At 35.2% G+C, this 26,277-nt stretch overlaps 1 protein-coding gene across 11 annotated transcripts in view; it reads right to left on the bottom strand.

The window, feature by feature from the left end:
* Positions 1 to 26,277, bottom strand: part of DOCK7 (dedicator of cytokinesis 7) — a 188,340-nt gene that overhangs the window by 75,064 nt on the left and 86,999 nt on the right. For all 11 annotated transcript variants that reach the window (XM_019731324.3, XM_074334828.2, XM_074334825.2 and 8 more), the window contains exons 15-20: positions 15,957 to 16,074; positions 12,713 to 12,783; positions 8,917 to 9,055; positions 7,525 to 7,626; positions 2,733 to 2,819; positions 346 to 577 (exon numbers count right to left, since the gene is read on the bottom strand). In XM_019731324.3, the coding sequence (XP_019586883.3) occupies positions 346 to 577; positions 2,733 to 2,819; positions 7,525 to 7,626; positions 8,917 to 9,055; positions 12,713 to 12,783; positions 15,957 to 16,074 (749 nt within the window). The remainder of the gene's footprint in view (positions 1 to 345; positions 578 to 2,732; positions 2,820 to 7,524; positions 7,627 to 8,916; positions 9,056 to 12,712; positions 12,784 to 15,956; positions 16,075 to 26,277) is intronic.

A 26,277-nucleotide genomic window follows, 5' to 3' on the forward strand; every position in this document is an offset into this window, starting at 1 on the left:
TTTGCCTCTTTTGCTAACTAGTCTGTAAGTTCCTTAAAATCAGGAACTGTAATTGGACAGTGCCTATCAGTGTCTGGGTACATAATAAGTGCTTACTAAGAATTTGGTGAATGAATAAATTAATATGTTTCCATAATTTGAGAAGAAGTCCATATGGCACATTTTATGAAAAACAAACAAAAGAAAGTTATCCTTTTCTGGCATCAGAAACAAGTAAATAACAATCCCCTCCAAAATCAAACACAGTCCTTACAGACAGGAAATAGGAATCATGCATGGTCCCAGTTCTGAAGTTAGGAATGTCAAATTATAAATTTTATGATTCTCCAAACATAAGTAAATTACCTATTTGGCCAGCAATGACAGGAGGTCTAACAACTAAAAGTATCAGTTTATCAAGCAGAAGATGAAGAAATCGGACCACTGGTTCCAACTGAGATGAATTCAATGCTGAAATACTGCTCTTCAATTCATTTTCTAAGTTATTTTCCATGATTCGCATGTCACCAATTCGGACTGGGAACATGTGTTCATCCAGAGCATTGACCAGAGCAAAAAACTTGTCAAGATAAGGATCCTAAAACAAAGAACAAATAAAAGCACTAAACAATTAGAACTCTGTATATTCCTCAAACTATGGACCGTTAATAAAATATCTCATATTAACTGATAATACAAAAAAGTACGTAAGTATACATATTGTTTCCAAGTAAACACTACATCTATTTTAATTTATTATTATAAAGTAGCCACTTCAAATACTAGTGATTACTCCAGAAATCTACTGTTACTATGTCTCCCCCAAAATAAGACCTAGCTGGACCATCAGCTCTAATGCGTCTTTTGGAGCAAAAATTAATATAAGACCCGGTCTTATTTTAATATAAGACCGGGTCTTATATCATATAATATAATGTAATGTAATATAATACTGGGTCTTATGTAATATAATATAATATAATATAATATAATATAATACCAGGTCTTATATTAATTTTTGCTCCAAAAGACGCATTAGACCTGATGGTCCGGCTAGGTCTTATTTTCGAGGGAACACAGTATGTGGTAAGTCTCCAGAAAAACAGGGCACCGAGTCTCTAGTGAGCCTCCCTGGTAGACAACATGAACTCACCCTGTGTGACTCTACTAGGAGAGGACTATTGGCAGCTTGTGTCTTGTTTCCTCTGGACTTGACCTCTTTTTCCTTAGCTGATTTTGCTTTATATATTTCACTAAAATAAATCATAGCTATGAATATGACCACACGCTGAATCCTGTGAGTTCCGCTAAAAAAATCACTCACTTTTAGGGTGGCTTGGGAACCCCTGCACATCACCCCTTCCTTTTTCAAGCTGGAGAACCCCTGAATTCCATTTTAAACACTTGCCTCTTCTCATTCTACAATTTCTCTCTGGAAAAATCATACTTTCCAGTATAGTTTTAACTATCATACTTATTCTGGTACCTCCAATCCTAAACTCCAAACTAATTACAACTGCCTATAGGACACCTTCATCTGAAGGGCATAGGCATGTCAATCTCAACAGGCTCAAAAATAAACTCATTATAGCTCCATAATTGCTCCCCGTTAGCATGCTCCCAAATTTACTTTTCTCGTGTTTCCTATTTAATTTAGAAATCACCATCTACCTGGACTCTGCATTCTAGGGCATTGAAAGTCCTTCATAATCTATTACTAGCCTGTTCTTTTATCCTCATCGATAACGATTTCCCATGTACTTTAAATTGCACTCACACCAGATTAACTGCCTATCGTTAAAAAGACTACTGCCTCTGCTCTTGCTTTTTATCACCTGAGTTGCACTCCCCACCATGGTAAATGCCTACTTATCAATGCAACATCTCAGCTCCCTGCAGAATAGACAGCTCTCCCCTCTGTTCTTGAAAGGATTTAGTTCGTGTCTAATGTAGTACTAATTTTACTATATTGTAATTATTTTTACATTTTCCCCAGTTACATTGTAAGGTCCTTGAAGGGAAGGCTCCTTCCTTGACAGGTAACAGCATCCCTGACCCTCTTCAAGCTTACAGTCTAATGGGGAAGAGAACCAACAAACAAATGGCAATGTACATATATGTACATACACACATGCACACAAAGAGGGAGAGAAAGCGAAAGTGCGAGAGCGCGCAAGAGCAAGAAACAGTAGTAAGTGCAGGCTAAGACAATACAGAGTAATGGGGCTGCTATGTTTAAAAGAGTCACCAGACAAGGCCTCTCTGCGGCAAGCAGAAGCCTTAATGAAGAGAAGTCAAACAAATGTCAGGAAGAAAAGCATTCCAGCTAGAGAAAGAGTAAATATAAAGGCTTTGAGGAGAGCTTGGCATATTCCAGAAATACAGAGAAAAATATGGAGTAAATGACCCCTAATAACTCTTCTCATTTGAAATATCTGAGTCTATGAGCAATAAAAGGAGTTGGATGATGCTTTTCAACTCTAAGTATTCTGCTATGTACCAGAAACTTAGGGGGGAAAATTACCTAATTGTTCAAAATGAAGTCAGTGACATTTTGAAAAGCAAAATATTTGCTTTCGTTAACATTAAATGACATTTTATTGATTCCTTTAAAAAGTAACTTCTAAATCTATATTTTTAACTAACATATACTCACATAAGTCTTACAGCAGATAGCAAAATGGATTTAAGTACTAGACAATATGTTCAACATGTTCAAGTGAAATTTGATCATAAAAATTATTAAAACTTACTTGTGTATGGATAGATGAAACAGCAACAACTTCAACATTAAAAACACCTTTGTGATTATCTACCCATTTCATGCCAGGCAGAGGAACCTATAAAATATTAAATACAATGATCACAGATGCGTAAGTTGATTATGAATTCTGAAAACAAACAAAAAAATTACGATATCTCAGTGAGAAAAAATACTGTGGAAATATATTTTTACACACTGTAAATAAATATCAAACTTATATTGTCATTATAAAATCAATGTTTCCTACAAAAGCAGAAAATACACACTTGAAATTCTATCTTCCCAGTGACATATCCCTTTACATGATTCCAAATCTTCCTCTACGAAAATATAGTTTTATACACATAGGTGATATCAAACATACTATTTTCAAACCTGTTTTTCACATATTACATTGTGAATCTCTTCATGCCAATAAATTCACATTTACAATTATTTTAATGATTTATAATATTCTATTTTTTCTATTTTAAACACTCTTATTGCGTACTAATTGGGTTTTAAAATATTCACAAGCAAAGGAAGTCTGTTTTAAAGATGAGAAAACATTTTGTTTTCAGACGTAAATGGCTAAGAATGCTAATTAAAATTATAGAAACTTATTTTTAAAAGAGAGTACATCAGTTTTCTCTATTCCTCCTGCTAAGTACTACTAACAAACAAACAAACAAACCCTGAACATGATAGATAAAATAAAGACTGAAAGGTGGATAGAAAAATGCAGATGGGATAGGGAACCTCAAAATGGAAAAAAGTATAAGGCAGTGTTTCCTGGGTATTACTCTTGCCTCATATATCCTGGACTAGGTGCTAGAGAAGCTGGTAACACATAAATGCCAAAAGGAGCAGACCAAGAAAAGCCTGCTCTCTTTAGTCAAAGCCAGTAATTGCCCTACTCTAGCCAAACACAAAGAAAGGAACTGCAGCCCCTCTCCACCTCCAGAGGCTGAGTGGGGAGCCTGGGTTTCCACCCTCAGCTGGCTGTCATGAAGTGCCTGATCCCCACCCATCCCCACACACATTGGGTGGTATCAGAGAAGATGGGAATTGATCCTAGCCCAGTGGTAAGAAGTACCCCACCAATGTGCTGTCAGTGGAGGCCAAGAGAAAAGCAGTTACAGGTGCCCTCTCCCCACCACAGCCAAGGAGGTGTCAGCAGAGGCCTATCAGGGAGCCTGAAATCCCACCTCCACCCAATAACAAGCCCCCATCCCAACCGAATGTAGAGTGAGGAATGTGGGCCTTTACCTCCACCTGGCAATAGCCGCACACCCCACTGCTAAAATACAAGACTTAAATAAGAGCTAAAGCCATGATACCCAAAAAGTTCAGGATATAATAAAGAATCACGCATCATACCAAGAACCAGGAAAACCTCAACTTAAATGAGAAAAAGCTAACAGATACCAATATTAAGATGACACAGATGTTGGGCAGATGTGACAGGACTTCAAAGCAGCCATCGTAAAAAATAACTTCAACAAGCAATTATGAATATCCGTGAAACAAATGACAAAAAACACAAAGTCTTGGCAAAAAAATTAAAAGTTAAAAAATTAAAAGAGGTATTTCCTCTCCACTGTTTCATATTTTTATGGGTAGAAAAGAAAACCAAATAAAGTCAGTTTCCTGTTACAAAATTCAACATAAATAGGTAAGAAATGCAGTATCTCTACTGAGGCAAGTAACAGGTTTAGAAAAAAAAATTTTTTTTAAAGCTGGTGAATTAAAACTACCATGTTTCCCCGAAAATAAGCCCTAGCATGATTTTTCAGGATGATATCCCCTGAACATAAGCCCTAATGCGTCTTTTGGAGCAAAAATTTAAGACCCAGTCTATTTTTGTGGAAACATGGTACTCAAAGAAAGAAACAGTAGTAGCTCTTTCAATCCAAAAACACTGTTTCCAGTTATAAAACTAATAGGATACACAAGTAAAAGGTGAACACATACTTCTTTAAAAATAATGTTTCTCTAGGTTTGATCTGAGCAACATAAACATCATCTGGGCACTTGTTAGAAATGTAGAAAACCAAGCCCGAGGCCCAGATCTATTGCATCGAAAACTCTAGGGGTAAGGTTCAATAATTGGTGTTACAACAAACCGTCCAGGTAATTTTGATGCTTATTAAAATAAGAACTGCTGTCTTAAAACATTATAACAAGCAGTGTGGTAATAGAAATGACATAATAGTAGCAAACGCTACTTGAACACTTTTTATGTGCCTGGCACCATTCTAAATGCTCTGCATACTATTATGTCATTCAATCACCAACATAACCCTTTATTATAAGCATCAATTATTCTCCTCAATTACAGATGAGAAAATTCAGGCACAAAGAGAATATCTTAGTCAGCTCCAGATGCTATTATAAAATACTACATGCTAGGTGGCTTAAACAACAGAAATTTATTTTCTCACAGTCTGGCAACTGGAAGTCCAAGATCAAGGTACCAACATGGTTAGCGACTGGTGAGATCCTCTTCCTAGCTTGCAGATGGCTGCTGTCTCACTGTGTCCTCATGACAGAGAACAAGCTCTCTGGTGTCTCTTCTTATAACTAATTTCCACCCTCATAACCTCATCTAAACCTAATTACCTCCCAGAGGTCAAAGGTCAAATCTCCAAATACTATCTATCACACCTGGGGGTTAGGGTTTCAACATATGAATTGGGGGGCGGGGGGGGGGGGGGGGGGAGCATAATTCAGTCCATAGCAGAGAGATTAAGAAACTTACCCAAGGTTACACAACTGTAAGTGGTGGAGCCAAGAGTGAAACCCTCGAAATTATTCTATGCTTCCTTCCAAAAGTATGAAGTTTAAAAAGCAACAACAAAAACTTTCACAATCCCACACCCCTCGAGCATTAACTTTGCTATTTTTGGTGTATATTTTCAAAACTGTTTGCTTTTTTTCTTTTTCTTTTTTAAATTAAAGTTTATTGGGGTGACAATTGTTAGTAAAGTTACATAGATTTCAGGTGCACAATTCTGTATTGCATCATCTATAAATCACATTGTGTGTTCACCCAAACTATTTCCTACACAATTACTAATATATACCTACATACTGAATTTGGTTGCCACTATATTGTTTGTTTTTATCATAAATATCCTATTGGGATATTTAAATCCATTTAACTCCTCTTAGCTACTGTACCATTGTATGGATGTACAAAAATATAATTAAACATTAAATTCTTGGTTGACATCCAGGTAATTTCCATGTTTCATTTTTAGCTAATACCAATAATTCTGTGATTATTTTTTCTATTTAATCCATACAACAAATATTTACTGAAGTCTCTACATAGTTTTCTAGGTACGGGGGTTTCATGGTAAACATAAGGTCTGCTCTCAGGGAACTTACCAACCGTTTAGCGGGGATAGAGAAAAACAAGGAAAAAAAAAAAGATAATTTCAAATAATGGTAAGTATTAAGCAAATGAAATTGGATTAAAAAGGATAGAATACATCATCAGTGTGGAGAAGGGAAGAGTTGAAAATTCATGAAGTAAGGCAAGGCCTCTGTGAGGAGGGACAATTTAGATAATGAAAAGAATCCAGCCATGTGAAGATCAGGAAAATTCAAAGGCCTAGAGGCAGGAGAAAGTTTGAAAGAAGCTCTAAGAAACACTCAATTTTGGTAATATGAACCTGAATGCAAAAAGCAAGTCCCAAAGGATTATATATAGCACAATAACTAACTTTTTGTTAAATTTGTAAAATAAAGTAAAAAAAATGCATTCTTTAGTATATATATATATATATATATATATATATATATATATATATATATGGCAACTAAAAAGTTATTTTTAGAAGCTAGTTGTCAAAACAATGCAAATATACTTAATGCCACAGAACTGCACACATGTTAAGATAATAAATTTTATGTTATGTATAGTTCACATAACGTAAGTACAAAGGACCTAAGGTAGAAATGTGCATTTCATGTGTTGTGACCAGCAAAGGTATGTGCTATGTGGCTAAGGCAGAGTGGGTGACAGAGAATGGTGAGAAAGTCAGAGCAGTAGCGTTATATTGCCTTTAAAAAAAAAAAAAAAAAAAAAAAAAAAACAATACAAATTTATTTATGAATACTTTTCGAGTTCTGAAAATAAATGCCACCAGGACAACATTCGCATTACATATTTTGGATTAATGTTTACAAACAGTTATGGTCAAAGCATTAAGAGACATTAATAACAATCATGTAATAGTTCTCTCAAAAAACACTTTGGTTTTTGAACAGTGGCACTAATTCTTGATTGAGATTTTTCCAGCACTTTTGTTTGTTTCTTTCAAGTTACATGTCATCACCAAAGCTGCTAATGTCTCTTGTATCGTATGTTTATAACTACATTATTTTCACATATACGATCAATTGCCAAAGATTCTAAAAAATTAATTTATATCTGTTCTCCTCCCTCTACCATGTTAGTGAAATGCTGTCTACTAAAAGAAAGAGATATTCATTTATTTAAAGAAACTTATCATGTTACAACATAAAAATTTTCCAAATTGATCTTTTTTTTGAGTTTATATTTCACATGTGTTATTTTGATTTAAAAATGAATATACTTATATTTTTAAAAATACCATAAAAGCTTTTAAGTATTCTGTAGGGTAATTTTAATTATAGGAGAAAATATTATTATTACTTCATTATTTACATACTTATAGACAGAATACCAAGGTCTTGTTTGAGAAAAACACCTTTATAATGAAAAACCCATTTCATTCAATCTGGAGAATATGGACATGAGAGATACTGACCTCAGGAGAGAGTACAGAATAAGCCTGTGGTGGTTTTTCCAGTGAGACCGGTAGGCAAAACTGCCCAGTCTTTAATCGCCCATTCTGAAGCATTGGTATCCACTTTTAAATAAAAAGGAAACAATATTCATTTAAATATGTTTGTTACAAAAGTAATTACTTAGAAAATCTGTTTTAAGACCTTGATATGAGCCACATTTGTCTCATCCCCAAACACCAAGCAGATTTAATTACCTAATTATATGCCTTATAATTCCTCTAAAGTTTCCCCGCCAATATTTTATTAAGGATGATCCCAAAACATTATTATTAGTAACTATGCAATATATCAATCTCTAGGAGGTCCTTATTAGCCAAGGGAATGTTGAGAGTAGAAAGTTGGTAGCCACAAAGTGTATCAATTTTAAACAAAGTACACCAATGCAAATAGGGAAAGATTTGATTAGACATGAATGTTGAAAACAAAATTTAAAAGTATGAACATAAATTTATTTTCTTACATTTAGCAAAATTCATGTCACAAACTACAAGAGACAAAAAAAAAAAAATCAAATGTTGATTTTTGGGTGGAGACATGATTTTTCTGCATTATGATGTCCTTCACCTTAGGTATACCTTTGCAATTCAATCATGACTTTCAAAAATTCAAGGGTTTTAGTTGCCGTTAGTTAAATCAAAAATGTATGGGGGCAGCTGGATGGCTCAGTTGGTTAGAGCAGAGCTCTGAACAACAGGGTTGCCATTTCAACTCACATGGGCTAGTGAGCTGCACCCTCCATAACTAGATTGAAGGACGTCGACTTGGAGCTGATGGGCCCTGGAGAAACACTCTGTTCCCCAATATTCCCCAACAAAAATTTAAAAAAAGGAAAGAAAACAGCAGCTTGAGCTTGGAGCTGAGTTGCGGGTGTGCGGCCGATTGTCCCAGTGGTTAGAGCGCGGTGCTCATAACATCAAGGTCACTGGTTTGATTCCCACATGGGCCAGCGAACTGCACCCTCCACAGCTAGATTGAGGGACAGCGACTTGACTGGGAGCTGATGGGCCCTGGAAAAACACACTGTTCCCCAATAGTCCCCAATTAAAAAAAAAAAAAAAAAAGAATGTATTTCACTGCCAAGGGTCTCTTTTAATCATTTTACATTCAAACAATTTTCTTCTGAAGAACATTAAAACTATCATATTTATGCTGTAGCAGTGGGTAAACACACAATAATCAGGAACAACACCTAAGTCTTTACACAAGTTAGTTACATCAATGAGCATTTTCTTGACTCTTGCTAACCAATCTGTGGAATCAGATTTAAAAAATATATATTTCAACCATATATTAAATATTATAATTATTTTTTTAAGACCAAAGAGCTAAATATTTAACAAAAATATACTTACTGTATATCCAACAGGAGTTTCAAGAGGAGTATTTTGCTTTTGTTGACAACTAACATGATAAAAAGTAAAAAGCAAGTGATGATGGTCAGTTAAAGTAGCAGGGAGTTTAACCTTGATTTCTTCATGAAAATCAGGAGACCTTCATATGAAAAACAAAACAAAACAAAACAGATCAATAGTCAATAAACTATTAAAAATAAATAATTATTGCACTTGTATATTTGAGTAATTTTTAAATTAATTTCAGGATTCATGCTTAATTTTTCTTCCAGTCCAAATATTTTGTTTATTCCCAAACTCTAAGTAACTAACTCCTACTTCCAGACAAGGGAGTTACCACTGTTTCTGAAATTTCTCATCCCATTTTTATTAATGGGCTGAGTAATTCTACTGTTTGGGTATTCATTAATAATCACCACCTTGATGCTGAGGTCTTCATTAGTTTGGAAACTGTATAAAAGAGGAGACTAAAACAAGGCTTTCTACATTTATAAACCAATTCTAACACACATTACATAGAAAAAAAATAATATGAATTTTTATAAGTGTATATTTTAAAACCATACCGTGGAAAAATGTTTTACTATTATAGGAGTACAGCTTCAAGTTAAAAGTAACTTGCATTATCCTTTTGTGAAAAAATGAAAAAAAAGGTATCTTTAAATAACTTAGTATCAAGTTGGGCTCTCTATGAAATGCCTTACATCAATTATCCCATTGCTAAAGAAATAAATAATGTTACCAAAATATAAATTAGTGTATCGACTAACAGGTCAAAGAAAAGAAAGACATCAGGGAACATCCACAAATTACATTTATCCCACAGTTTAGAAGTACTTCCAGTCACTATAAGAATACAACAAATATCATATTAGGTCAAACCAATGGCATTTGCATCTCAATATTCATTGAGAGTGGTCCCCAGGAATATTTTTATAGGAAAGCCTGGCTGCTATTTATGCCACAGACTTAAAAGGGATAGAACCTTAGTGTCCCAACCTTCCATAGTCAATTAGTATCTCTCAGAGTTACATTCAACGAAAATGCATCCAAACCATACAGCTCCAACAACTTTTCAAGTGAAGGCTGTCCCACCACTTAAGGTTTTTTCCCCTGATGCTAATTGGTCAAATATTCTTCCATCTCAAATAAGCCTCAGAAACGCTAATGATTATAGGTTTGGTCACAAAAAATAGTAAATGGAATGAGGCTTTTAATATGCACAAGAAAGATACTAATGCTAGCTATCTGAGAATTTGGTAACTTTAGTGAATAAAGATGCCATACATCTTATTACTAATCTCACTAGTCACCACTGAATTATGAGAAAGTTGAATTTACTAGCAATGTTACACAATACTGTCATTTAAATTCTACTAATGCTGAGAACAACAAAAATAAAGACTGAGGCACAAACTGAGAAACTTAGAACTTACTACCTTCTTTATCAGTATCTTTCCTGGTATTGTGTTAGTTCATTTTTTGCTTCGAATCATATTACATAAAGACTGTTATGGAAAATTAAACATCTACCAGTTACTCATCAACAAGTGAATTGCCCACCTTTACGCTAAGCATTATATTACTTTTGTGGTAATTTTAAAGATGAACATAAAAAATAATTACTCTCAAAAATATTTAATTTAGTAGAAATATAAATAAATCACACATATAACAATAGCTATGCTATAAAGCAGGGATTGGCAAACTATGGTCCACAGGCCAAATCCAGTCTACTGCCTGGTTTTGTACAGCCTACAAATTAAGAACGGTTTTTATATTTTTAAATGTTTGGAAAAAATCAAAAGAATATTTCACTTGAAATATCAAATAAAATTTGAATTTCAGTGTCAATGAATAAAACTGTATTGGAATCAGCCATGCTGATTCATTGGCAACTTTAATTATTGACGATAGCTGCTTTTACACTATAACAGCAGGGCTGAGTAGCTGCAACAGAGCTCATATGGCCCACAAGACCTAAAATATATACTATCGGCCCTTTGTGGAAAAAGTCTGCCAACCTCTGGTATAGGGCATAGAAGGTTAAGTGCTTAAAGAACAGAGTTGAACAGATTACTTGAAAATTTAGATCAGGGAGTTATATTTAGGAGGATATATGTATTATGGACCTTAAAAAATGAGTACAAGTTAAATAAGTAGAGGGATTATAATAGAAAAAAAGATCCTAGAAAGGCCCAGAAACAGGACAGCACAGAATATGCTTGGTAATGAGGCAGAAAGAAAATCATCAAGATGTAAAAGATGATTGGCTATTAGAAGAAAAAAGAAGGAAGGCAAGAATGTCTTAAATTTTGAGTCAGAGTAACTGGAAAAATGTTACCGTTAATTAAAATAAACAGTCAGACAGAAATAGAGTCCAGGAGAAGGCCAGGAATAAACACATGGAAATTGAGAAGGCAACAGGGAACCCAAATGAATACGCCCAACGGGCCACTGAAAATACACATCTGTACTTCAGAAATAAGGTAATGACTGAAAATAAGAGTTGTGAACAATCCACATAAAAGTAAAAGTAGTTAGCATTTTCATTGAATGCAATTGTGAGAAATACATATAAAATTATTTAGGAAGAGAATATAATACAAAAAGTGGGTTAAGAGCAAAACCTTAGTGTTTTGTATGGAATGTCTATACTTAAAAGAAAAAGAAAAATTAGAATAATTACTACAGAAGAAAAAAGGTATTTAAAGAGAGAGAAGGAAATTGAGAGAGGGCCATAAATAAAGGTAAGAAAGAAGAAAGTTCTAAGGACAGCAAGGAAAAACCATGTTACACAACAGCACTGCAGAAATACTTTTGTTTTGTTTTTAAGAATAGGAAACTTAAGTTTCTTTTTCACAATAACAGATGGAGCCAATGAAACAGAAAACCGATGATGCAAGAGAAGGGATAACTGACAGAGTTATATTCTGGAAGGAGCTGGATAAGACTGAGAGCAGAGAGGAAGATTCACATTGAGCAGGGCCATCACTACCTTTGAAACCGAAGGAAAGGCAGATCAGTACAAAGATAATTTGAGGTGAAGAGTAGAGAAGTTGATGGATCTCAAGTTGGATGGTCTCAATCAACGTAATAAACTGGGACAGCAAAACTAAAGCAATGAGAAAAGAAGTAGGTGCTAGAGGAAGCGGGGAGAAAGGCTTAAACTAGCTACTGCCAAATGAGAGAAAGGGTAAAAATGTGATGACAAAAAGATTACCAAAGAGTGGTGGGGCCAAAAGCAGACAAAATAAAATAAAATCAATTAGGGTAGTCCCATCATATTGGTACAATTTTGTGCTATTTTTTTCTCCAACAGTATTCATTTAAAAAAGAAAGAACAAAAGCAGAAATTAAAGGTTATCCAAAGTTAATCGTTTCCCAAAGAAGTAAAATGGAAAGGGACTAAGTCAAAGGATTACTAGATATTAAGAATACCACCAATTTAACTGACTAAGGGGTTCAAGCTTAGTAAAGAGTTAAGCAAAACTACAAAGTGTTAGGGGAATACAACAGGGAAAGCTAACCAAAGGAACAGAAGCCACAATGGTAACCAATCACAATATAATAAAAATGAAAGGATCAGAGAATTTGATAGAAAGGATGTTTTGTGTATAAAGTCTTATAATTTGAGATGTCTATGGAAAATGCGCATCTACAGGTTGAAAATTATAACTGATGTCTTGAATTTGCACATTCAGTGCAGCAAAGCATTCAGTAAACACACTAAAGTGAGTGCTAACAATGCCACTGAGAAGTGAGTAACTTTGAAAGAAATATTTGAATTCAGTACCTGTTATGATATACTACGGCTGTATAGGCTTCCTTTGAAAATTCTGAACAGCTAGATTTACCAAAGATTACCTGTAACAAATAACAGCATGTTGAAACTTTGTTGTAATAAATGCTGGATGTTTCATATCTATGTAAGAATTTGCTGATTTAATAACTATTTGAGAACAATGGGCAAAATCAGCCCATTGAAGAACAATGTGCCTACTAACAATCATTAATAAGTTCAATTGCTTAATTCTAAATTTTTTTCCACTATAGACCCATCTGACATTCAAACATTCAAAAAGTTTCTATCCACTATACTTATATCTATTGGGCAGTTAGATACATTTCTTTCCTTTTTTAAAAAAGAAATTGAAGAATTCATTTTAAAATCTGGACGTGGCACATACTTTGGAAATTTATATAAGAAATATGGTCCTTGAATGGTGGCATATATCTACTATACAAATTAGTGGGTTCTCCCCAGAAACAGTAGTCATTCTGAAAGTCAAATAGATGTTATTTATAAATAATATTTTAAAATCCTATTTTAGGTCAAGCTATGTATCCTTTGCTTCCAGTACTCCCTGCAAGCTATTCCACAATGGAGGAAGAGCTTCATTTTATATTCTTACATTATGTGTTTAAAAAAAAAAAATCCACCACATTAAAAAGGGTTAGGGGTAAAATAATTCAGTCTTGTGTATTTGCCTCTTGAATTCTAACGGCAAGCTGTGGTTAATTAAGGTAGCTGATTAATGACTTAATGATGTCAAAGTCATAGTTATGATTCCTGTGTTAGACAGTTAGGCTTGCAATGTTTTCTAGCCATAGATTAAACTCTTACATTTGGCCAGCCATCTCTACATATGCAAGAATAGGTATGTGGACATGTCATCACACTTCCATTAACACAACTGGTAAAACAACTCAAAGCTTATTTCTTATACAAAGGGATAAGTTGGCACTATCCCAAAATAAAAATAAAAATCACATATTAACAGGTATTTTGTCTCTTTTTGCAACATCTCAAGAGGTCCTTTTATCTTAAGAGTATGTAAAAGTGTAATAATTATGATTCTCCTAGATTACTCTAATTTCATCAGTTTGCTAAGAATACTTTATTATGTGTTTATAAAATGTTCCAGTGCCAGAATTATGACACTTATTATTTTATCATATCAACATTATATGATCAAACAACTATCTTAGGACCCCTTTTGAATAGGCCTTATGTAAAAAAAAATAAACAAGCAAAATGTGTCTATGTTTATACACTTCAGACCAGCTACTCACATAAACATAAAAGCATTATATTTTTCACATGACCAATAATACACAAATAGAGGAATGTAGTATTTCTTTTTCCCTCTGAGAAGCTATCATTTTTCACAAAGTAACTCATTTATTTTCATAACATGAATGATGTAAGTGGAAAGTGATCCTTTTTTGACCAGTTGACATGTATTTTTAATTATTCATCAACATGGACTGAGCATCAATTATATGCCAAGTGCTACAATAGGCATCAAGATATAGGTAATGAGACATGGTCCCTGCCCTCAAGGAGCTCACAGTCTAGTGGACAAGCTGAAGAAATAACCATATAACCATGACTTTATAAGGCCCATCAAAGAAGTGAGAAGATGCTATGGTAGCACCAAAGGAGGGAGTAGTCTGACTGCCAACGCGGTCGGGTGCAGCTGGGGCCATATATATATACTGAGACAAGGAAGAAGAGCTTGTTAGGCAACCAATAAAACAGATTATTTTACATATACTACATCTGTCATAAGCTCAAATTCATATTGCAATTCATGTATAAGATAACAAAGCATCTATTTTCACAATCCAGTATCTTTTCATCAACTATGATAGTACATTCATTCCTTCAGCAGAAATGGTGAACCACTAAAGTGCATGAGATGCTAATTCAAGCCTCAAAAATAAATTCTACATTTATTCAACAAATATTTATTCAACAATTATTTTTTGCAAGGATCTGAAATAGCTGCCATAGAAGAATACAAAGATGAATAATTTGTGCTTGCTGCTGTCAAAATCTATAAATGCTGGTGAAACTGAGGCAACAGTAGAAAATATACAACTTTCCTAGTATGTAGAAAATCAGAACTTAACTCAAATGAATGACAAAGAAGGTTAAAATAAAACTTAACGATGTACCTATTCTTCGCTCATTTTCATGCCATGAGGGCTGTCAGAGGTTGAACATCTAGTGACAGCTGTGCTCCTATTCCATGTGTTACTAACTTCAAGTTGGGCCAAAAATCTACTCTCATGGAACTTGCATTTATCAGTATCCCACAAATCCTAAATCACAATTTGGGATGTCACGAATCTCCCGTCTGGCCTCAGTCTACTATTTCCGACTTATCTTCCATTGCTCTGACTCACTGGCAACTCAGCACTGCACCTCTATTGAAGGGTATTCTCCAACTTGAATTGCTTTCCTTCCCCCACCATCTAGACCTATTGCTATTAACATCTTAACTGTCTTTAAGGCAGTCTCTCTCCTACCACTGCCTATGCCTTTGTTTCCCTATATCATCTTCTAATAATTAGCACATACTTTGGTTCTCAATATTGGCTACAAAATATAATCCCTTGAGATTTAAAACTACCGATACCTTTCTGGTTCCCACTCCTAGAGATTACAATTGAATTGGAATGACATTCAGTCTGGGCACTGGTATATTTAAAAGCTGCCCAGGTTAAGTGTAAAATGCAGGTAAGGTTGAGAACTATTGCCAGCGTTTCTCAACAAAGATGGAAGAACCATACATATTAGAATCATGTGGGGAGAATTTTCAAACTACACTATAATCCACTACATTTCACCTCCCTTACTTGGCCTTTCATTCTAAATGAGGAGAATCAGAATCACCTGAGAGAAAAAGTAGAGAAAAAGTACCTATGCTTTGTTAGAGCACCCTAGTTAATTCTGATCTGACCCTCTTTTGAAAGTCACTATTTTAGAATTTTATGTATTTGTCTTATATCCTCCAGATTACAAGTCTTATTCATCTTTGTATCTCTGGGAGTGCCTAGCATATACCAAAGCCTCAATAAATAAGACTTCAAGTAAACTTATTACTATCAGTATAGGAAGTAATGTAGTTAGAAATGTAGTTTACAAGATCACATTAATTTCCAGTGTAGAGCTGCCAACCAAGAGATAGCACAAAAAATGTCTATTTGGACATATCTGAAGAATAGGAAAAGTAAAGAACATTTCTTACCGGCATGGCATTGCTCGAATCCTCCCCATACATAAACTGGACTTTCACTGTTATATTTCTGGCAGAACCTTGACGATTTGCAAAATTGAGACTCTGAGGGTATACGTAGAGAAGATTTCTGTGAAAGCAATAGTATACATGATAGTGAATACATATCTTAGAAACACTATGTATCACTACAGGCCACAAAAGAGACAGATGAACAAATACTGAATTATTAATATTTGCTGGCCACTATGTTAAGTATTTTTGCAATGTTTTATTTACTCCCTTAGAGTAACCATTCAGATAACAATCTAATATACCCTAGTTTTGCAGATGAATTGAGGCCCAGAAAAGTTAAGTGATTATCACATTCAACCAACTAAGTGGCAAAGCTGAAATCAGAATACAGATCAGTCAGACTTCCAAACACATGTTTATTTCTCTATAAGAGGCTTTTGGGAAATAAATCTTTTGGAAATAAATGAGTATGGACTGAAACATTAGTAAGAAATTAAAAGACAGTACTAATATTATGTTAGTTCCTCCAAGCAGATAAAAATAGAATGACATTTATAAATGCAGCTTTTGTATAAATGTGATCAAGGATTTAAGAAGTATAATATTCCACATTATGATTCAGAAACATGTCTGATAATATGGTAGGTATAACAGTATTAGGTAGTTACTATGAGACAATCACAGATTACTCTCCATTTGACTTCATGTCCAGTTTATGATCTTGCACCTTACACATCTTTATATTTTAATAGTCCCTGCTACCAACACAGAGAATTCAAGAAATAATTCAACACAGAGGAGAAATAATTTACCAAAAGAAAGAGCTAAAGAAAAAAAAAAAGAATAAGAGTTACTTTACCTTAAGACTAGTGCTTAGAGCTGACAAACAAAACTTCGAGTATAATAAAACCTTGTTAATCAACTGCTAGGACAATGAAAATAGGTCTACATTTTCTGGAAGGCAGTAGGGCAATGCAGACATTTTAAACGAACACACCCTTTGACCCAAGAAATCCACCTCTAGTCTAAGAGAAAACTGTACACATGTACAAATGGGTGTGTTCAAAGAAATTCACTACAACATTTTTCATAATAGGAAATAATTACAAATAATTAAAAAGAAATATAATGCTCATCAGTACTAGATTAATTAAGATATAATAACAGGAAGGAATACTATGTAGTCCCCCAAATGAAAATGTATAGCAGTATTTATTCATGTAGAAAGAGATACCCAGCATTTTGGATGAAAAAAAGTAGGTTCCAGAGCAGGATGTATAGTGGCATTACCCTACTTATGGAAATTGGGTGAGGGGGAAAAGAATGGCTAAAAGGATATTTTTGAAATATTCATAGTGGTTAATAGCGATGGCTCTAGTTTCTTTTTTATTCTTTTTTGTTTGGGTTTTTTTTTACAGTGAGAATATATGATCTTTATTATTAGAAAAAAAAAGTAGTTTCCTCGTGAGAGGATGGGTATGTATGACAAAAAGCATACAATCTGACAGTCACTAAAGAAATGGAGAAGTCAGTTGTACTCAAAATAGTCAAAAGTGCAAAAGTCAAGTATGGAAAGGTTATGATTCCTAATCAAAGAACTAAAGATCAAAGATGGGAATGACAGACTGACCATCGAAGTCATCAAATAAAATCTGTACAGGAGATACTTATTGACTGTGAACCAAATGTCACTGTGTTGCAAACCAGGGAAATAAATGAAGATTAAGAAGCCATCCTCTGGTCTTGAGGAACAACATAAGATCTACTGGGACGGAAATGCCTATAAACAGATCATTTCAAAACAACGTAGTGTTATGAGAGGTATGCAAAAGCTATACGAGTGTATGGGAGGAAGAGATAGGTACCTAGCAGACCGTGGGGAAGTCTTTTCATCTTCTACTTTTGCAATATATTTTTTTAAGAAACTGGATTATTTTTGTGTAGATTTTTCCAGAGGCTAGATTGTATTGATTACATCCATATAGTGACATTTAACATGTTCCTCTGTGTTTTCTATAAAGTGAGAGTTGTATCTAGAGCCGTGGTCGTACTTAGGTTCAAATTTTTTTGGCAAGATCACTTCAAAAATTGTATTGTGTCCTATCAGGAGGAAAATGTTCGGCTGTTGTTTCTCTCTTTGCACAATTAGTAGACAATCGTGATCAATGCTTAAATCCATTAACTCAGTCAGGGTTGCCAAAAGGTAACATTCTATCATTCTTTCTTTACTTAGTAGCTGGAATATCTCTATGAAGAGCACTCTTCCTTGTCTACTATTTGCTTAGCCAATGAGCCATCATATGAGAGGCAGGAATAAATGCTTGATTCTTTTCCATTACTTGCCAGTTTTCAAAATAATCGTGATGCATAACAATCCTCTAAAAGGGATCAACTAAGTCTCTTTTCTAACATCACTTATAAATTCATGGAACAAACTATGAATGGATTTCAATACATTGCAGTTATTATCATTGTTCGCCTTTATTGATGTTCGAATTGTTCCATCTTTGGCAAATGAAAAAGCCAATTCAAACTGGCTTCCCAATCCTTTTGAGTCAGTCATAATAGTCTTTCATCGCTTCTTGCTATCTGTTATGACAAGATATTCCAGGCTCTTCTTGCACAGTTTCTCCCCAGACCTGGAATTAGCCATTTCTCCAAGGAACTGTGGTTTTTCGAATGGGAAATGTTTTTCCAAGCCACAGTCAGGTCTCTCATTGTGGGTTAGTTAGTTTCCAGGTTATTTAAGTAGAAAAAATTAGGGGGAAATGCTAATAAAATGAAATACATCCTGAGTTCATATTGTTATTTCAAATTCAAATTCAAGACTATAAGCTTTTTATTAAACTTTTCAATCTTACATCTATATGTCATTTTTCCCATGCTGAGAATCATTCTCAAGGACATCAACTATGAGAGAATTAGAATGTCACTTAGTTACTCATGTGTATTAATCCAAGAATGAAGTCTTAAGGAACTGCAAGATTCTGTGGTCAGCCAGAGGAGGATGAGCCTGCAATGAAGACTGAGAAGGCACTTACAGAGAAGTAGAAGGAAAAAACATGAGTGTGTAGTAACATGGAAGCCAAGGAAAGAAAATATAAGAATTAAATAGTTAACAGTCAAGTGCTATTCAGGGGCCAAATGAGGTAAGAACTGAAAACTTTTGGATTTAGCAACATGAAAGTCACTGATAAATTTCAGGCTGAAAACAGATAAAGTAGGTTCAAGAGCACGTAGGAGATAAGAAAATGAAATAAACAAGTGAAATTCTGAAAAGCATAGCTGTAAAGGGTAGAAAGATAATGCAATAGTTGGAGACAGTTTATGGGGATTTGGGAGTTTTTTAAGATAGGAAAAGTTTGAGTTTGATTAAATCCTAATGAAAAGAATCCATCTGACACACAGTTTGTATATACAGAACAAGAATGCAAAAATCCTGAAAAAGACATCATAAAAATGGCAGCATGAGGTGAGCCTCTTGAAATCTTCCATGGAATTTACAACAAATTGAACAACTATAACTCCACAAAGAACTCTCTGCACAGCAGACAAGCAAGACGAAGAGGCCCACTACTGAAATCATCTAAAGATGGGCAAATTGTGTGAACAGGGGAGGAGGGAAGGGTGAAGTGCGGAGATGGAGTCTCATGGGCACTGGACGCAGACATAGCTCAGTGCTCAGAGCCTGCTGCATCCTGGAACTACCGCAGCTGCGGGAGAGGGAAGAACTCGGACTGCTAAGGCTCCTCTTATGGCCCACAAGGCTGAGGGGACAGCATATAACACAGCGGAACCCAACGCTCACGGCAGAGACCTTGGAGCCAAGACTGAGGGAAGAAGGCTGAAAACGGTGGTTTAAGCCCTCACTGCAGAGCAGAGAATGGAAGCCTTAGGCAATGAGACTATCCGCCCCTCCCTACCCTCCCAGAGCTCGCTCCGCCCCCACCTGCCCGGTGCTAGAAGCGGAACAGTAGCAGTGTCAGATCAAAAGAACAGAATATTTGCAGTTCTGAGAACTGTGGTCCGCAGACACAGATTCACAGCCCAACTAGTTCTGGCAAAGGGGAGAGAGCTATGGAAGGAAGACTGGCTGTGGTGGTGGTCACCGCCATTGCTCTGGGCCACCTCTCACAACCAACCCTACCCCTGTTCCCACCTATCTGGGCGGATCTCTGCAGGCGTAAACAGAGCTTCTGAAATACACGGGCTCTGAATCTGATGCAGGAAGAGCTTTGGAACTTCAGAAGTTCTCCGCATCCCCACAGGGACATGGTGCCCTGTAACTCGGATGAACTGTTCACAAAGGAGAAGCCCTCCTTCCAGGGAATCCCTCCATTGTGTAAGAAGCCAGAATAGTGCTGAGAAAATATAACACTACAGTGTGAGAGAGACTAAAAGGCTGCAGTTGGAAAGAAAATAAAACATTCTACCAACACCTATTGGAAAACAAAAGAAATACCTCTTTCTATCAACCTGTTGTAGAACCCACACCTGTTGAGGTCTAAGAAGACAAATAATAAATCACTAATTGCCATGAACAACCAAGGTAAGAAGACAGCTCGGGAAGAAAATGAAAAGTCTCCAGAAAATGAACTTAAAGACATGGAAATACGGGACTTAAATGACAGAGAATTCAAGATTGCAGTTCTTAAAAAACTCAGCGAGATGCAAGAAAACACAGACAGGCAATTTAGTGAACTCAGAAACACAATCAAAGAACAAAATGAACATTTTAACAAAGAGATTGAAATTTTAAAAAAGAACCAAATATAATTTCTGGAGCTGAAGAACTCAATAAAAGAAATGAAGAAATAGCCAGCTTAGGTAGTAGAGTTGACCAGACGGAGGAAAGAATCAGTGACAACTAAGACAGAAATCTGGAAATGACATGGATGGAAGAAGAAAGAGACTTGAGACTTAAAAGAAATGAAAGAATTCTACAAGAACTGACTCCATCAGAAAGAGCAATATAAGAATAATGGGCATATCAGAAGGAGAAGAAAGAGAGAAGGGAACACAGAGAATATATTCAAACAAATAGTTGATAAGAACTTCCCAAACTTGTGTAAAGAACTGGATCCTCAAATCCAAGAAACAAATAGAACACCTAATTACCTCAACCCCAACAGGCATTCTCCAAGGCATGTTGTATTAACACTATCAAAAGTAAATGGCAAAGAAACAATCCTTAAGGAAGTCAGGGAAAAGAAGACGGTAACCTACAAAGGAAAGCCCATTAGATTATCATAAGATTTTTCAGCAGAGACTCTACAAGCCAGGACAGAGTAGAATCAAATATTCAAACTACTGAAAGAGAGAAATTATGAGCCAAGAATAATATATCCAGCAAAGATATCCTTTAGATATGAAGAAGGAATAAACACCTTTCCAGACAGACAGAAGCTGAGGGAATTTTCTAACACATGACCTGCACTACAATACTGAAGGAGGCTATTCAACCAGTATAAATAGGGATAATTTGTGACAACAAAAACATAAAAGGGGGGAGAGTAAATGCCTGAAATGGAAAATTGGAATGGAGAAAGTAAGCATGCTGAAGAAAATGGAATACTCTAAATATGAGACTTTCTTTTACATAAACTTAATGGTAACCACTCAAAAAAAAATCCAGAACTGAAATATATAACATAATAAAAGAAGAGAAGGAAAAATCATAGAATACCACCACACAGAAATAATAGACAACAACAAAAAGGCAAAGAAACAACAGAGACACAGTCTTACCAGAACACTAAAGACAGCATGATAGTAAATCCTCACATATCAATTGAATCCCCCTAAATGTAAATGGACTGAATTCACCAATAAAAAGGCACAGAGTAGCTGATTGGATCAAAAAAACTAAACCCAACCATGTGGGGCCGCTAAAAGACACATCTCAGCTACAAGGACAAGCACAGACTCAAAGTGAAAGGGTGGAAATTGACACCCCAAGCAAATGGTACCCAGAGAAAATCAGGTGTAGCCATACTGATATCAGATGAAACAGACTTCAGGGTGAAAAAGGTAACAAGAGACAAAGATGGACATTTCATAATGATAATGGGGACTATACAACAAGAAGACATAACAGTCATCAATATTTATGCCTCCAATCAGGAAGCACCGAAATATACCAAGCAACTACTAACAGAACTGAAGGGAGAAACTGACCAAAACACAAGTATAGTAGGGGACCTAAATACATCATTGACAGCTATGGAAAGATCATCCAAATAGAAAATAAAGAAATAGCAGCTCTAAATGACACATTAGATGAAATGGACATAATTGACATTCATAGAGCACTTCATCCTAGAACATCAGACTATACATTTTTTCCTAGTGTACACGGAACATTCTCAAGGATAGACCATACATATATTGGGACATAAAATTACCCTCAGCAAATTTAAGAAGATTGAAATCATATCAAGCATATTCTATGATCACAAAGCTTTGAAACTGTATATCAACTGCTAAAAGAAAGCAGGAAAAACCACAAATATGTGGAGATTAAACAACATACTTTTAAGGAACAACCGGGTCAACGAAGAAATAAGAGGAGAGATCAAAAGATACATAGAAACAAATGAGAACTAAAATACATCCTCTCAAAATTTGTGGGATGCAGTGAAAGGAATTTTAAGAGGGAAATTTACACCATTACAGGCCTATCTCAAGAAAAAGAAAAATCCCAGATAAATAATTTCCCGAAAATAATTTCCCGTTACACCTTAAAGAACAAGAACAAGAAGAACAAATGATACCAAAGGTCAGCAGAAGAAAGGAAATAATAAAAATCAGAGCAGAGCTAAATGAAATATAGAACAAAAAGACAATAGAAAAAATTAATGCAACAAGAGCTGGTTCTTTGAAAAGATTAATAATATTGACAATCCCTCGGCTAGACTCCCTAAGATAAAAAGAGAAAAGACACTAATGAAATCAGAAATGAAAAAGGGAAAGTTATCACGGATGCCACAGAAATACAAAGGATCATCCAAGAATACTATAAAGGACTATATGCCACCAAATTCAATAACCTAGAAAAAATGGACAAGTTCTTAGAAACATATAGCCTTTCTAGGCTGAATCACAAAGAACTGGAAAATCTAAATATACAGAACACCAGTAAGGAAATTGAATCAGTCATACGAAACCTGCCCGAAAGCAAAAGTCCGGGACCAGATGGCTTCACTAGTGAATTCTACCAAACCTTCAAAGAGGACCTAATACATGTCCTACTCAAACGTTTCCAAAAAATTGAAGAAGAGACAACACTCCCTAACTCATTTTATGACGCCAACATTACCCTGATACCAAAACCTGGTAAGGATATCACAAAAAAAGAAAACTACAGACCAATATCTCTGATGAATACAGATGCAAAACTCCTAGACAAAATACTAGCAAATCAAATGCAACAATGAGTTAAAAAGATTATTCATCACGACCAATTGGGGTTTATCCCAGGGGCAGGAGGATGGTTCAACATTCGCAAATCCAGCAATGTGATACATCACATAAACAAAATAAAGGACAAAAATAATATGAGTATATCAATTGATGCAGAAAAAGCATTTGACAAGATACAACATCCATTTATGATTAAAACACTTAATAAAATAGGTATAGAAGGAAAACACATTAACATAATAAGGCCATAGATGACAAGCCCTCAGCTAATATCACAATTAATTAACAGTGAAAAACTGAATCCCTTTGCTGTATGTTCAGGAACACGACAGGGCTGTCCCCTATCACCTCTACTTTTCAACATACTGTTGGAAGTCCTCGCCAGAGCAATCAGGCAGGAGAAAGAAACAAAAGCCATCCAAATTGGGAATGAAGAAGTTAAATTGTCATTCTTTGCAGATGACATGATGCTATATACAGAAAACCCGAAAGACTCCAGCAAAACGCTATTAGAAAAAATAAACGAATACAGTAAAGTTGCTGGCTACAAAATCAACGTACAAAAGTCCATTGCATTCCTATATACTAACAATGAAATCTCAGAAAAAGAAATAAAAAAAAATTCCTTTTGCAATTGCAATAAAAATAAAATACCTAGGAATAAACTTAACCAAGGATGTGAAAGACCTACACGCTGAAAACTATAAGACATTTTTGAAGAAAGAATGACACAAAGAAATTGAAGAAATTAAAGAAGACACAAAGAAATGGAGAGATATTCCATGCTCATGGATTGGAAAAATCAACATAATTTAAATGGCCGTATTACCCAAAGCAATATACAGACTTAATGCAATCCCTATCAAAATCCCAATGGCATTTTTTAAAGAAATAGAACAAAAAATCATCAGATTTGTATAGAACCACAAAGGACCCCGAATAGCCAAAGCAATCCTAAGAAAAAAGAACAATGCTGGAGTTATCACACTCCCTAACTTTAGCTTGTTCTAAAGGGCAACAAGAATCAAAATAGCATGGTGTTGGCAGAAAAACAGATACATGGACCAATGGAATAGAATTGAGAACCCCGAAATAAACCCACATAAATATGGACAGATAATTTTTGAGAAAGAAGCAAAAACGTACAATGCAGAAAAGACAGACTCTTCAGTAAATGGTGTTGGGAGAATTGGAAAGCCATGTGCAAAAGAATGAAACTGGACTGCTATTTGTCACCATGTACCAAAATTAATTAAAAATGGATCAAAGATTTAAGCATAAGACCTGAACCAATAAACTGCATAGAAGAAAACATAAGTTCTAAACTTATGGACCTTGGGTTCAAAGAGCATGTTATGAATTTGACTCCAAAGACAAGGGGAGTAAAAGCTAAAATAAATGAATGGGACTATATCAAGCTTAAAAGGTTCTGCACAGCAAAAGAACCAGACAAAATAAAGAGGAAGCCAATTGAATGGGAGAAGATTTTTGCAAACAGCACCTCCGATAAGGGGCTAATATCCAAAATATACAAGGAACTCATACAACTCAACAACAAAAAAACAAACAACACAATTGAAAAATAGGCAGAGGACTTGAAGAGACATTTCTCCAAAGAGGACATACAAATGGCAAATAGACATATGAAAAAATGCTCAACATCTCTAATCATCAAAGAAATGCAAATAAAAACCACAATGAGATATCACCTCACCCCAGCCAGAATGGCTATCATCAACAAGACAAATAGTAACAAGTGTTGGAGAGGCTGTGGAGAAAAAGGAACCCTCATACACTGTTGGTGGGAATGCAGATTGGTGCAGCTGCTATGGAAGGCAGTGTGGAGGTTCCTCAAAAAATTAAGAATAGAATCACCGTATGACCCAGCAATCCCTCTCCTGGGTATCTACCCAAAAAATCTGAAAACATTTATCCATAAGGTATGTGTGCTCCAATGTTCATTGCAGCTTTACTTACAGTGGCCAAGACATGGAAACAACCAAAATATCCTTGCATAGATGAATGGATAAAGAAGCTGTGGTAATATATACACAATGGAATACTATTCGGTGGTAAGAAAAGATAAAATAGTACCATTTGTGACAACATGGATGGATCTTGAGATTATCATGCTAAGCGAAATAAGTCAGACAGAAAAAGCAGAGAACCATCATTTCACTGATATGTGGTACGTAAAACTGAAAACAACAAAAAACCAAGACAAATGAAGGAACAAAAACTCATAGACATAGACAATAGTTTAGGGGTTACTGTAGAGTAAGGGGGGAGAGGGGCTCTAGAAGAGGGTAAACGGGGTCTATTGTATGGTGATAGAAAGAGAACTGACTCTGGTTGATGAACACACAATGTGAGATATAGATAATGTAGTACAGAATTGTACACTTGAAATCGATGTAACTTTACTAACAATTGTTACCCCAACAAACTTTAATGAAAAAAATATCCTGAGAAGGTGGGAAAGAAGAGGATCCAAAGCACGTAACAGACTGACCCTTAATTAGGTTTATAATTCCTCACTGTAATATTTACTAAGTGTGTAATGTGCTAGATACTAAGAATATAGCAATAAAAGTCTTGAAGTCCTTGACTTCACAGAACTCATGGTCTAAAGGGAGAATCAGGCAAGTAAATAATTACAATTTAGTATAAGTGCTATTAGTATAAGAACATAGAATGTCACTAGAGCCAACAAGTGGACTTGAGACTAAAGAATCTATCTAAAAATTTCCATGAGCAATTTACAAGTAGGACAGACGCACAAAACACATCATGCTTTCCCCCATCCTGCAGAATCTCTACCTTGGGATTGCTATGGTCTTAGCTTTGTGGACATGAACATGACTGCCCTCTTCCCGTCTTTCAAGTCTCAGAAAGC

This window comes from Rhinolophus sinicus, chromosome 14 (genome assembly GCF_057876585.1).
Source record: "Rhinolophus sinicus isolate RSI-liver-muscle chromosome 14, RSI-T2T, whole genome shotgun sequence".
Taxonomy (NCBI): Eukaryota; Metazoa; Chordata; class Mammalia; order Chiroptera; family Rhinolophidae; genus Rhinolophus; species Rhinolophus sinicus.